Source organism: Bos taurus, chromosome 15 (assembly GCF_002263795.3).
Source record: "Bos taurus isolate L1 Dominette 01449 registration number 42190680 breed Hereford chromosome 15, ARS-UCD2.0, whole genome shotgun sequence".
NCBI classification, from domain to species: Eukaryota; Metazoa; Chordata; class Mammalia; order Artiodactyla; family Bovidae; genus Bos; species Bos taurus.
Window position 1 is genome coordinate 64,926,467 of NC_037342.1, and position 14,690 is coordinate 64,941,156.

The window sequence follows — 14,690 nt, forward strand, 5'->3', positions numbered from 1 at the left end:
CATTTCCTTCTCCAGGGGATCTTCCTGACCCAGGGATTGAACTTGGGTCTCCTGCATTGGCAGGTGGGTGCTTTACCACTGAGCCACCTGGGTAAGCTCTTTGAGCAATAGTCATCCACAGACTGCCCTCTAGGGCAGCTCTGCAGGCAAGATGGGGTTGGTATTGCTATTCTTAGGGGAACTGAGTGCCTCTTTGAACTCAGTCTTCCTGTGGATCTATCTGTGGCCAGTTAGACGGCTGCTGTGAAACCCCCACTTGTGGGTACTGCACACTGAAGGAAGCCCCTGTGACCCGAAATCCTTATGTACACTGACTCATCACAGTGTAGGGAACCCTGCTCACGATTAGAGGATCAAAAGATTGAATGATGTCCCCATGGTTTGGGTACCCTCCAAAATGCTGCCTCTCTTCACCGAGAACTTGAAATTCTCAACCACGGTAGAAAGCTGGGAAGAGTCTTCTGAGGGGGTCAAAGGATTTCAAATGAAGTTCTGGAATTAAACATTTTGCATGGTGGGATCAATCATTTGTCCGACTGCCACTCCTGGAGTGTCGCTCTGTGCCAGACCCCGTGGGAGGCACAGGGGAGGCACGGATGCCCATGAGCCCACAGAGTGATGGGGGTGACACGCGCAGGAAACGACTCAGGAACCTGCCCTGGGTGTGGGGAAATTCACAGAAAGGTGGCCCTTCCGCTGGTGTGGAGGCAGGTAAAACTCCTGGAGGAGGCCGAACAACCCCACTTTGTTCTTCTAACAACTTAAAGCTGGGCTGCATTTCTCAGGCATTCAAGGGGGAGGGAAAAAAAAGTCTGCGTTTCCACAAGCTTGCTTTGTTTCAGTTTTACTAGCTCTCTTGGCTTCAATAAAACAGTTAAAAAGGAGGGTAGCTGCTCCCCCTCCCCAAACCACGCAGGTGTGGAAACTGATTAAACAGCAACTAGCGGCTCAATTAACCCTTGCTCCTGGAGTTGATTATCACAACGGAAACCCATCCTATAAGCTCGGTGTTATATGAGTCCCACAACTAGAAGAGCTTTCTAGACGCAGCCCTTTCATTTCTCCGCTGCAAATGAGATTGTTGGGATTTGCCTCAGCTGATAAATAAGCAAATTAATTCAGAAAGGTCCTCACTTTTTTTTTTCCTTTGAGATCCTTAGACAGCAGCAGTATTGATATATTATCTATTCCTAATGAAATTTCAGAAAGGCCTTCCTTGGCCATCATTTAAATTAGTCCCAGTCGTACCATCCCATTACTTTGCTTTTGGTGATTGTTAATAACAGTTACTGCTAAAAGTAACTCCCTATTTGTTCACTTTTTCCTTGTCTCCTCCATTAGTTCACTTCATGAGAGGAGGACCCTCCCCCTCCCCCAATTAATCCACAGTACTTTTAATAGTGGTGCAGACAGGGTCCGTGGTCAATAAATATTTGTTGAATGAACCGCAACTATTTATTAAGCATTTACTATGTGATTCAATCTTTAAATCTATGATATCATCCAGTCCTCACACCAACCTGAGGAGTTAAGTGCTGTTATTATCCCCCATTTTACAGATAACAAAATTGAGGCTTAGAATGGTTAAGAAATATGGCCCAGGTCACTCATAGAAATAGCAGAGGTGAGCTTCAAATCCTTACTGCGATTCCAAAGTTTTTGCTCCTTACCATTATGATGGAGCTCCTTTCATGTACATCCTGGTTACTACTTTGGAGTAGGAATATTCTCATCAAAACCCTATCATTTAACCTAGCATCTCTGAATGGAAGGAAATTCTCTCCAAGGCCATGGACATTCGTGAGCATTTAGTAAGAAAAATGGCCAGGGAGAAACCCCAAGCGATGCTCAGCATCAAACTGACATACAACAATGAGCGAGGGAGGGAAGAAGGGAGGTGTGGATGAGAGAAGCTTCTATTTTCTGCCAGCTCCCTGTTTATAAATACCACTCTATTAAAGTGGTTTTTCTACCTCTCTTAAGGAAGCCACGAAGATAGCATCACTTAATGACACTGCCCTGGGAACAGGCACATCGATACCAAATGAGCAAGCGATATATAACTCCTGCTGCACTATGAAGCTGAGATCATGTTTTATAAACACCATAGAACTTTTATCATCCATCTTGGGTTGAGCAAAACCATATTTGCCCAGTACTCTGAGTAATGGATTGGACTAGATGGATTAGGGTTCTTGAATTCCCGGCTGGAAGACATTAAAAGTTTAAGAGCCCTATATAGCTGACTCAAATGCATGTGCCCTTGCCGTATAATTAGCAGGCATAACAACAATAAATATATAATTTGAAGGGAAGACCAGCAGGACAAGACTGTGAGCCAGCAACTCTCCCATGTGTGGCCATCTGCCAGTTAGACTTCAGCTGTGTAGACGGTAACCTTGCTGGCCTTGGCTTATTTCGGTACAACAAAGGTTTAGGTTCTCTCCACTTCCTTCCTAAGCAGTTTGTGCTTCCCTCTGAAGTCAGCTCTCAGGCATAAGTAATTCATTGCCTCTCTACTAGACATTCATTTCACTTTGTCTAAAGGGACTTAATAAATGAGCCTGGTTATTGTTTCCTGGGGCCACCCTCAGGTTTTCATGTATAAAAAATGAGCATCCATATTACTCAGGGGAAGCAAATAGTCACCTGTCTCACTGGAGAGCTCCCTGGAGACTGAGAAGTGAGCAGAGGGACACGCTTGCTCTGGGCATCCTGGAGATGTGTGTCTGTCACACAAGAGCCCTGCTGTCTCAACTACCATGGCTTAAGAAAGATTGTTTGGGGGTGTCGGATGGAGGGGAAGAGGTCAAATCACGGGGTCAAAACCCCACCCTGTAAAGAAAATCCCAAGGAGTGATGACCCTAGATAGGAAATAAGCCCGTTCACGGAAGACACCTGTGTTCTAGCCACTTGTCACATTCTGAATTTTCAGAGGGCCCCGAGGAGGCAGCTGCTCTTAACAGCTTCAATTCACAGTTAGAACAACCGAGAAGCCTCTCAACCTGAGGGGCACCAGTTCTGTGTGAAGGGCATGTTTTGTTTGTTTCTCACCTATTATCCACCTTAGGCCTTGTTTTTTTCTTCTAGGAGTCTTCCTTCTTTGAGTTCAGACTGGGCCTCCCCTCAGCCAAAAGTTCAGGCTGCTTCCCCTGGGCTCTGACAACCGTATGGAAATCCCCCTGCCCTCCACTTCCTCTCCTGGAGCCTGTGTTCTCTGTGCTGATGCCACAAACCTGCAGGGCAAAGCACAATTATCAGCTGTGACATCATCAGCTGAGATTCTGGACTGACCTCAACTCTGACCTAAGAGGAGGAAAATGAAAAGGCAAGTGCTCTTCTTGCCATTCCTGGCATCTCCTTTCAGTTGTGTCAGAATTGAAAACAAAACCCAAGAAAGTCAAAGTCAGCCATGTGGGTAGCGACAGACTGTCTTCAAAATGAAGTCTTTAGTTGTCAACTGCTCCCCTTGGAAATTGGATCAATGAAAACAAAGCTGCTTCCTCTCCTCCGGTGGCTAAAAGCTTGAACTCTGGAGCCTGCCTGGGTTCAAATTCTTGTCACTTAATATCCGTGTAAGCTTGGGTTAATTACTTGACTGCTGGGTACCTCAGTTTCCCCATCTATCTAATGGGGATAATACTATAGGTACCTACCTAATAGGGTGGCTGGGATTACTTAAGTTTATATATTAAACTTAAGTTTATATTAAAGTGCTAGAAACAGAGACTGACACACTGTTAAGTGCTAATTTAAGATTTTTGCTATTACAATTATGTAAAACCACACTTAAATATGACTCCCTTTATGCCTTTTCCATACCCACCTGGCCTCTTCCTCTGTACCACTTACTTGCCACTGAATGCAGCCCCTAAAATCGCCCTCCGATCAGACTGTAAGGATGTTTAGCCAAAGTATCATTCTAGAGAACTGATGGTTTGCTGACTCCTGAAGTTGGAGTCTGGTAGGCAGTTTACTGTTGAACCCAGGTCACACCGTAACCTTTCCAGTGAAAAGGTCAAGTGCTTCCCTACCACTCTTTGCACTGAAGCTATGTCCTCTTTCAGAGAAAGGCAACTACCCAAAGGTTTCTTTCTGGCACTTGACATCGTGCTGTCTGCCCATCCCCCACCCCGCTTCCCCCTAGCTCGGTTGATGACTATGGGGTCATCCTTTCAGCAAAGTCTAGAAGGTCATGCACTTAATACAACATAGGGTTTTAATTAATTGCTCACTTGGTTGGTGACAGCTTGGAAAATCAGGTCTGGGAACTGGCATGTGATTCCCTTTACTGGGAAGGGGGTTCAGAAGTCACCATGTTCCATAACCCTGGGCTCAGAGTCAAGAACCCACCACTACCTCTCCACCTTCCCCCAGAGGGCCCTGAAAGGCATCCTTCAACCCAGCAAAGCTCAAGGTGGCAGGGCCAGGTCCAGGGTATCCACTTCCCCTCCTTCCATCCCACTTAGCCAAGACTTTGCAGCCCAGACCCTCTGGCTGCTGCTACTGTATTCGACAGAACTAGGACCGAACCGTAGTTGATCTACCCAGTGGTCCGGAAAAGAGGCCAACTACAGACCCATCAAGCAAGGCAGAGGGCCACAAGGCAGTCCGCTTCACGCCAAGAGAGGTTCAGGGATGGCTTCATCAAGAGGTTCAATCAGTGAATGGCCCCCAACAGCGACAACACGACGCAGAACAGGAAGCATCAGATCAACCACTACTTTGCCCTCCGAAAGTCAGTCGCCGAAAGAACCACCTCGGGAAAGACTCCTTAATGAACTCCTCTACCCAAAGACCAAACGCTTTCTCTCAGGTCTTGAATCTCCTTGGTCCTAGGAAATTCACCCCCTGCGTAGCCCAGGTTGGACTTCCCCCCAGCCCGGTCCACGGGCCCGGAGCCCGCGAGCTTACCATTGGCGTTCTTGCCACAGATGAGATGCTCATAAGGCTGCAGGACGCCCCAGAGCTCGGCGTCATTGTTGATGACCATCTCCAGGGCCTCAGCGGACACCTCCCCGCCTCCGGCCCCTCCGCCGTCGGGGCTCTGGCTGGCGAGCACCCTGGCCCGGATCTCTTCCACCAGATTCTCCATGCAGGCGGTGAGCGAGATGGCCGCGTACTCGTGGATTCGCACGGAGATGCGGGTGTCCACCATCCAGCGAAAGAAGCGGCCCACTGAGAAGGTGAGGCCGCAGCGCGCCGACTTGCCCCGGCGCAGCCCGTCGCCCGCGCTCATGCTGTATAGGGACAGGGCCTTGACCGCGGCCAGCGCGCAGCTCTCGGCCAGTGCCCAGCTGTGCACCAGGCGCACGGCGCTTTGCACCTCGAAGCGGGTGCACTTGGCGTGCAGCACGCTCAGGCGCTGCGCCTCGCGGGCCACCCGGATGAGCGCCCGGCGGAGCAGCCCCGCCAGGCGCCTGACCGCTTCGGCGGAGAACAGGGGCTGCCGCCGGCCGCCGGCACCTTTGCGAAGGACCCGGGCCACGTCTCCCTCGGTCCAGGGGAACTCCTCCAGTTCGGGCAGGCGCGGGCAGCGCGAGAAGAGGTCGGCCACTTCGGGGTCCTCGGGGAGCACCGTGTTCACCGTGTCCCAGCTGTTGTGGCGGCTGTTCATGGAGCCGGAGTAGCACCACCAGGCCGCCCCGCGGTGTTGCTGCGCCGAAGAGTTGAGCGCCTGCGAGTTGGACTTGGAGGACGAAAGGCTGAGCGAGCGGCACGAGTCCCCGGCCCCATACCCGGAGTCCAAGGTCAAGTCCTCCAGCGTCTTCAAAGTCGAGCTGTACGTCCCGGCCATGGGGAGCCTGCCCGGGGCGGCCTCGCCGAGCGAGGGGCGCTCACAACTCCATGCGCCCTTCCCCAAGTGGGCAGAAACAAGCTCTAGGCTCTCCGGGGCGCCCTCCTTTCTCTCGGCACCGCGGGGCTCGGCGGCCGCATCGCCCGCCCGCCTACCCGGCGGCCGCAGGAAGGTGGGCGAGATTCGCGGCGGCCAGAGCCCCACGCTCCCGGCGTCCCGACTCCGAGCTGTCACTGGAACGATCCTCCGCTGCTCCTCCTCCGCAACCCGCCTGGTCCACCTCAGCTTTCCTGAAGCAGAGCGTCTATTCTCCGCAGAGAAGGGACCCCGAGAAAACAGGGCGGCGGCGATCGAGGGAGGCGGCTCCCGGCGTTGCGCGAGTCCGGGACCGACCTGCGAGAAAGCTCTCTGCAAACTTCTGCGCGGAGCCAGCCGCCTGCACAGCTGGGTACTGGGCTGCTGCCGGCATGCAAATAACCCGGGCGGCCCACCAATCATCGGCCGCGACGGGCAGGGGCTACACCAATGATCTCCCAGAGGGGCGGTCACTTTGCTGATTTCACTCTGCCGCCGGTGAAACCCAGCGCGGGCAGAGGCGGGGCTGGAGGCGGAGGGTCTGGAGAAGCCGCCGAGGGCGCGGTGGAGGAGGGGGAAAGAGATGGCGAGTGAGCGACTGGGCGGGTGGGAAAGGGGGGATCGAAACGTTAGGCTAAGGAGCTGACGAATTAAAGAAAGAGGTAAAGGAAAAGCCACTGTGCGTTGCCACCTTCCCGCCGTCCAGGCTTTGGGCGTCCGCAGCTCCTTTTCAAACCCTTTTGGTGCCAAACACCAAAGCCAGCGAGTCGAGTATGGGTAGGGAAGCAGGAGGGGTTGGGACTAGAGGAGGGAACCGAGGCCTGGGGGAGGGGACCCAAGTCAGACGCCCCACCTCGCTCTCAAGACTTTCTGCCAAGCCCCTCCCGCTTTCCCGAGACGAAACTCCAGTTGTATTTGGAGGGAGGAGTTTGCCCGTGTTTGCTTCTCTTCCCAAATTCGTCTGGTTTTCTTTACGTTGCTTTCTAGGCTCCAATCAGAATAGAAATTCTTAGTCTGGCATCTGATAAATGGACAGCCTCCAGAGGGCTGCGATTCCTCCCTCACCTCTCCCCGCCACTTGAAATATTACACACGCAGTAGTCTGAGTACTACTCCAGGGAGAAGGCCGTAACTGATCAGATTTGCAAGAGTCGGTGAATTTCCTGTTAAACTGTACAACGCCGCTTGCTGTGTTGGATCCTTCTTGTGCTTCAGTGTCCGAGTGTGTGTGCTGGGGCGGGGGCGGCGGGGGGCGGGTATTACACACGTGCGTAATGGGTGTGCGAAAATGAAAAACGTTCCTAGTTGTGGCCCGCGCTTGGAACATCTGGCTGAACGCTCCTCTTCCTAACGGTGTGCCCTCAGGCGAGCTCTCTGCCCGGCTCAGGACCCGCTTTCCTTCCGGTGTTAAATGAGAGCTGACCTCCAAGCAGCACCGTTGTAAACCTGTCTCATGCACTTGTCCAGAGGCGGTATCCAGCAGATCCATGCCCGGTCCCACCCCGGCCGGCAGCTGTCCAGTAACTATTCACAGACACGTGCACGAACGTGGACACGCCTCCTCCTGTGGAGCCACAAAAGCAAGGAGGAGATTGTGCAAGCATTTCCCCCAGGTCAGCCTCCTCCTGCGCTCTTGAATAGCTGTTTTGTACTATATCTCACAGGGTTTTGACCTTGGGCCGTGAGTTGCATACGAACTAGAAATGTCTGGTTTCTCTCTCTCCTTCTTAAATTAATTGCCCTTTGCTGGTGAAACTCCTTTTGCTTTGGCAGTTTTAACTTAATTTTGCCTTCCAGCGCATCTTTATTTATGCAATACCGCCGCTTGGTGGTTACAACTGGGAATGGCGTCAAGGCTGGAAGTATTGATACTAATGAACGATGTTAAGTCCACAGGGACCAAATCAAAAGAGGACACAAGATATGACTACATCTTCTATAACAGAGATAGGAAGTCAAAGTAGGTAAGGATATTCAATGTGATTAAAAATGTGAAAAGAAAGTTGATACGATTTAAATCTTATTCAGTTCAGTTCAGTTCAGTCGCTCAGTCGTGTCCGACTCTTTGCGACCCCATGAATCGAAGCACGCCAGGCCTCCCTGTCCATCACCAACTCTCGGAGTTCACTCAGACTCACGTCCATCGAGTCGGTGATGCCATCCAGCCATCTCATCCTCTGTCGTCCCCTTCTCCTCCTGCCCCCAATCCCTCCCAGCATCAGAGTCTTTTCCAATGAGTCAACTCTTCGCATGAGGTGGCCAAAGTACTGGAGTTTCAGCTTTAGCATCATTCCTTCCAAAGAACACCTAGGCCTGATCTCCTTCAGAATGGACTGGTTGGATCTCTTTGCAGTCCAAGGGACTCTCAAGAGTCTTCTCCAACACCACAGTTCAAAAGCATCAGTTCTTCGGTGCTCAACTTTCTTCACAGTCCAACTCTCACATCCATACATGACCACTGGAAAAACCATAGCCTTGACTAGACGGACCTTTGTTGGCAAAGTAATGTCTCTGCTTTTGAATATGCTATCTAGGTTGGTCATAACTTTCCTTCCAAGGAGTAAGCGTCTTTGAATTTCATGGCTGCAGTCACCATCTGCAGTGATTTTGGAGCCCAGAAAAATAAAGTCTGACACTGTTTCCACTGTTTCCCCATCTATTTCCCATGAAGTGATGGGACCAGATGCCATGATCTTCGTTTTCTGAATGTTGAGTTTTAAGCCAACTTTTTCACTCTTCTCTTTCACCTTCATCAAGAGGCTTTTGAGTTCCTCTTCACTTTCTGCCATAAGGGTGGTGTCATCTGCATATCTGAGGTTATTGATATTTCTCCCGGCAATCTTGATTCCAGCTTGTGCTTCTTCCAGCCCAGCATTTCTCATGATGTATTCTGCATAGAAGTTAAATAAGCAGGGTGACAATATACAGCCTTGACGTACTCCTTTTCCTATTTGGAACCAGTCTGTTGTTCCATGTCCAGTTCTAACTGTTGCTTCCTGACCTGCATACAAATTTCTCCAGAGGCAGGTCATATAATAGTAAAGCAAATGTCGCCCTCTAATGGACATTTAGAGGAAATAAATTCGGCCAAGTTTTGTTTTTTTTTAATCGGGTGTTCTTTTTTTCTTTTTAATCATTTTATTGTGCGCCTCCATAAAAAGTTAACCCTAAAATAGGTAGCAACTGGGAAGCGGCTATATAACACAAGGAGCCCAGCCTGGAACTCTGTGAGGACCTAGAGGGGTGGGATGGAGAGGGGGAGAGGGAGGATAAAGAGGGAGCGGGCATTTGTATATATTCAGACCTCCCAGGCTGCGCTTGCACCGAAGACTCAGGTGACATCTAAATGTTGTTGGGGAGGAAGGGGTTCTGACCAAGCCGAATGTGCTCCATAAAAAGGCTATTTTCTATATTTACGTTGGAGAAAAGTCACTTTAAAGACTAGTGCTGTTTGGAAGCAAAGCTTTTTCTTTTTTGTCAATGGAATGCGGTGTTTTTTTTTTTTTTTTTTTAACTATTAAATCACAAGGAATAACAGATGCTTCGATCTCCTCTTTGATAAAAGGACAGACTGAGATTTGAAAGACGTTTGCACAAATCTGTGAAACATAACCGTTCGCATTATTTTTTGTAAGCATCAGTTGCCATCATGTTTTGTAGTTTGGGTCTTGATTTCACCATTGTTGGTGAAGAAGATTTTCAACAAATATGCATTACCTGTATGAAGCTAAGGGGCTTCCTAGGTGGCTCAGTGGTAAAGTATCTGCCTGCCAATGCAGGAGACAGGGGTTCAATCCCTGGGTAGAGAAGATCCCCTGGAGAAGGAAATGGCAACCCACTCCAGTATTCTTGCCTGGAAAATTCCATGGATATAGTCCATGGGATTGCAAAGAGTCAGTCACGACTGAAAACACACACATATGTATATATCTATTTATCGCTGATTCTCCTTGTTGAATGGCAGAAACCAGCACAACATTGTAAATTAAACAAAAAATTTTTTTAATTTAAAAAGTAATAAATATGACTTAACTGGAAATTTGACACAAGGAACTTACTGAATGGAAAGGTTATCTAGGAAACTATCTGGAATGTATCTTGGAGGAAAAGAGCAAATGGGATTTATCTTAATATATTCAAGTTACTTGATGACTTGAAGTGTAAAAAGAATAAAACATTTGTTGCTGTTGTTCAGTCGCTAAGTTGTGTCCGACTGTTTGCGACCACATGGAATACGCCATGCCAGACTCACCTGTACTTCTCTGTCTCCCAGAGTTTGTTCAGATTCATGTCCACTGAGTCAGTGATACCATCTAACATCTCATCCTCTGATGCTCTCTGCCCCTCTCCTCCTGCCTTCAATCTTTCCCAGCATCAGGGTCTTTTCCAATCAGTCAGCTCTTTGCAACAGGTGGCCAAAGTATTGGTGCTTCAACTTCAGCATCAGTCCTTCCAGTGAATATTCAGGGTTGATTTCCTTTGGGATTGACTGGTTTGATCTCCTTGCTGTCCAAGGGTCTCTCAAGAGTCTTCTCCAACACCACGATTCAAAAACATCACTTCTTTGGTGCTCAGCCTTCTTTGTGGTTCAAAAGATGTCAAAGCTATGACAAACCTGCTGCTGCTGCTAAGTCGCTTCAGTTGTGTCCGACTCTGTGTGACCCCATAGACGGCAGCCCACCAGGCTCCCCCGTCCCTGGGATTCTCCAGGCAAGAACACTGGAGTGGGTTGCCATTTCCTTCTCCAATGCATGAAAGTGAAAAGTGAAAGTGAAGTCTCTCAGTCGTGTCCGACTCTTAGTGACCCCATGGACTGCAGCCCACCAGGCTCCTCCATCCATGGGATTTTCCAAGCAAGAGTACTGGAGTGGGGTGCCAACCTAGACAGCATATTAAAAAGCAGAGACATTACTTTGCAGTCAAAGGTCCATATAGCCAAAGCTATGGTTTTTCCAGGATTCATGGACGGATGTGAGAGTTGAACCATATAGATATTTTTCTTGATATCCTTGCTTTTCTCTATGATCCAGTGAATGCTGGCAATTTGATCTCTGGTTCCTTTCTGTTTTCTAAATCCAGCTTGTACATCTGAAAGTTCTTGGTTCATTTACTGCTGAAGCCTAGCTTGTGGGATTTTGAGCATTACTTTGCTAGCATGTGAAATGAGTGCAATTGTACAGTAGTTTGAACATTCTTTGGCATTGCCTTTCTTTGGAATTGGAATGAAAACTGACCTTTTCCAGTCCTATGGCCACTGCTGAATTTTCCAAATTTGTTGGCATATTGAGTGCAGCACTTTACTAGCATCATCTTTTAGGATTTAAATAGCTCAGCTGGAATTCAATCACCTCCACTAGTTTTGTTTGTTATAATGCTTTCTAAGGCCCACTTGATTTCATATTGCAGGATGTCTCACTCTAGGAGAGTGACCACACCATCATGGTAATCTGGGTCATTAAGACCTTTTTTGTATAATTTTCCTGTGTATTCTTGCCACCTCTTTTTAATCTCTCCTGCTTCTGTTAGGTCCTTACCATTTCTGTCTTTTATCGTGCCTATCCTTGCATGAAATATTCCCTTTATATCTCCAATTTTCTTGAGATCTCTCTCTTTCCCATTCTGTTGTTTCCCCCTATTTCTCTGCATTGTTCATTTAGGAAGGCCTTCTTATCTCTCCTTGCTATTCTCTAGAACTCTGCATGAAAGTGAAAGTGTTAGCCGCTCAGTCGTGTCTGACTCTTTGCTACCCTACGGATTGTAACTGCCAGGCTGTCTATGAGGTTCTGCAGGCAAGAATACTGGAGTGGGTAGCCAGACCCTTCTCCAGGGGATTTTCCTGTCCCAGGGATTGAACCCAGGTCTCTTACATGGCAGGCAGATACTTAACAGTCTGAGCCACCAGGGAAACTGCATGCCTACTAGTAAATTTCAGAATCCTGTGGATGTTAAATTGCACTGCAAGGATGTGTTCAGCAAAATTCAGTGGTGGGAAATGCTACTGGACAAACAGCTGAGTTTCGTTAGTGAATTAAAAGGAACAGAGATGGAGAGGAAACCTGTATACTGAAAGAGACTTAGAAGACATCAGCCAATCACAATGTGTGGAATTTATTTGTAAACATTTGACCTTATGAAACAATTGGAAATCAGGAACACTGTCTGGATATTTGCTATTATGAAATCATTGTTAGTTTTTTGATGTGGTAATGGTAGCATGGTTATATTTATTAAATGTTTTTATCTTTTAGAGACACACACTGAAATGTGTTTTGTAGTTTTCACCTTTAAAAAAAAGAGAGACTTCCCTGGTGGTCCAGTGAGTAAGAATCTACCTTCCCATGTAGGGGATGTGAGTTCTATCCCTGGTTGGGGAAGTAAGATCCCACATGCTGAGGGGCAACGAAGTCTGCACAGGGCAGCAAAGACCCAGCACAGACAAAAAAGAAAGATCTTTCTGGAAACATCTGGTAAAGGGGCTAGAAAGCCAGGACAGACGATTAAGACCGTAGATCTCTTGTCTTTGATATATTCCCCAAGGAGTTCTATAGTCCTCTTGAGGACTGGAGATACAAACTAAGCCCTGTCTGTGTTTGTGATCTATGTGATGGAGGAGAAAGAAAAAGAGGAAGAAAGATACTGATAGAGAACAAGTACACGGAACCCTGTGAAAAATGAACCAACTGACTGCAGTTCATCTTTCGGGGAGTTGGCAAGCCAGATAAAGTACAAAACTTCAGACTAAGGAAAGAATGGATTTGGCTTCTTATATATGCGTGTGTGTTTAATGAAGGCAATCTGGTAGTAATGTGCTTAATCTTAGGAATGCAAATTATATCAGAAAAAGAGAAAGCAAACCCACGTTCTTAACTCAGGCCTGGCCTAAACATAATCTTTGAAGAAAAACAACTGTCATGTGGCTGGACAAGTTAAAAAGAACATGATGAAACCAAAGCAAATATTGGGAGAATTTCCAGTGGAGTGAGCACTTCGAAAACAGATTTGGGATTACCTGTGCAAAAGTTATACAAGGCAAGAGTTTGAAATCAAGTGTGCAAACTTTACCTTGGGCAATCTCTCATATTTGTTACACAATTTCTTACAAAATAAAAAAACAATGTGAAGGTTGTTGCTCAGTAGCTACACTGTGTCCAGCTCTTTGTGACCCCATGGATTGCAGCACACCAGGCTTCCCTGTCCTTCATTATCTTCAGGAGTTTGCTGAAGGGAATAAAATATGGTAGAATTTATCTTGAAAGAGAAGAGGTTAATATTATTTAAATACAGAGAGAACTCTCTTGGGCTTCCCTGGTGGCTCAGTGGTAAAAAAAAAAAAAAAAATCTGCCTGCCAATGCAGGAAATTTGGGTTTAATCCCTGGGTTTGGAAGATCCCCTGAAGAAGGAAGTGGCAACCTCCTCCAGTGTTCTTGCCTGGGAAACCCCATGGACAGAGGAGCCTGGTGGGCTACAGTCCATAGGGTCACAAAAGAGTCGGACATGAGTTAAGAACCATGAAGTTAACGTTAGACAAGGTCCTTGCCATTAAAAAAATACATGGCCAACATGTAGAAATGGGCGCATGAGAATAACTCTCCTGCATAACAAGCTTTGCGGTGCTTCTCAAAAGCTACCCACCAAGGGCCATTACCAGTTCATGACTCACCACATGGATTGATGCGTCTAAAGGAGGAATGGGACAACCACAAGGAAGGAAATACCCCCACGGAATGCCAGAAGAGCTGAAAAAGATGCTGGTAGACAGATGAGTGTGCCATGGTTAGCAGAACAGCTTGTGGTAGCTGGATTTCAAGCAGAGCACTCAGTTACTCAAAAATCACAGATGGTGTAGAAACCGTGAGGTAACCCTTCCATTTCTTGTGACCCAAGGTAGCCCATTCCTGACACAGGTATCATTTTTCTGGACCTCAGTACTAAAGAGACAGACAGACAACACAGAAACAGACCCACAGACATAGAAAACTAACATGGTTACCAAAGGAGAAGTGAGGGAGGTGTAAATAAGGAGTTTGGGATTAACACATACACACTACTCTATATAAAACAGGTAGCCAACAAGGACCTATTGCACATCATGGGGAAGGATATTCAATATTTTGTATAACCTATAAGGGAAAAGGATCTGAAAAAGAATAGATAGGTAAGTGTATATAAATGAATCACTTCGCTGTACACCCGAAACTAACATAACTTTACAAATCAACTGTATTTCAATTTAAGAAAAAGTTTGTGTGTTTTTGTACATGATAGTGCCCAAACTTTCCAAATAAAAAGTTCTACTTGTAAAAAATAAAATAGACAAAAAACAGAGAGACATACAGATCATCTGAAATGAAGGACCCCAAGTTGACTAAGGAAGGGGAAAATAATACAGTTTTCCAAAGCATGTTCTGCTGAAGAGCCTCATGAGATGGTCTGTGAAAAAGGATTCAGTGGTTAAGTTCAGGAAATACTGCACTCTGTTTCTCCCTCTACTTTATTCATGATGCAATATTTTAAGACTCTGTTTATATGGTTTTGACCTAGTATATCCCGGGCTTAACTGGGCAGAGACCTCCAGCCTGCCTACAGAGTTGCTCTAAAGTGACTGGGACTTTTTTTATTTAACTTGAAGCAGAAAAGACAGCTCCATTGTTTATGTATCTGCTCAGGCAGTGGTGGTAGGGCAAGGCCCTTGGAACGAATCCAGATAAATCCCAGAACAGGTCGATGTTCATCTGACCCCTGCACAAAGCTGGAATTTGATGATTCTGTTGAACGCAAGTACTGTTCCAAAGGTAAATATAAACCCAGGGCACTGG

At 47.3% G+C, this 14,690-nt stretch overlaps 1 protein-coding gene and 1 long non-coding RNA gene across 2 annotated transcripts in view; both read right to left on the reverse strand.

Annotated features, from left to right (window-relative positions):
- LOC132342356 (uncharacterized) overlaps positions 1-4,908 on the reverse strand; it is a 91,126-nt gene extending 86,218 nt beyond the window's left edge. The window contains exon 1 of the long non-coding RNA XR_009490698.1: positions 3,056-4,908. This is a non-coding gene — a long non-coding RNA (uncharacterized lncRNA). The remainder of the gene's footprint in view (positions 1-3,055) is intronic.
- The window catches only part of ABTB2 (ankyrin repeat and BTB domain containing 2), a 186,155-nt gene extending 179,935 nt beyond the window's left edge, over positions 1-6,220 (reverse strand). Inside the window, exon 1 of the mRNA XM_003587004.6 lies at positions 4,916-6,220. Within this exon, the coding sequence (XP_003587052.4) occupies positions 4,916-5,798 (883 nt within the window). The 5' untranslated portion in view covers positions 5,799-6,220. The remainder of the gene's footprint in view (positions 1-4,915) is intronic.
- Between the last annotated feature and the right edge of the window lie 8,470 nt (positions 6,221-14,690).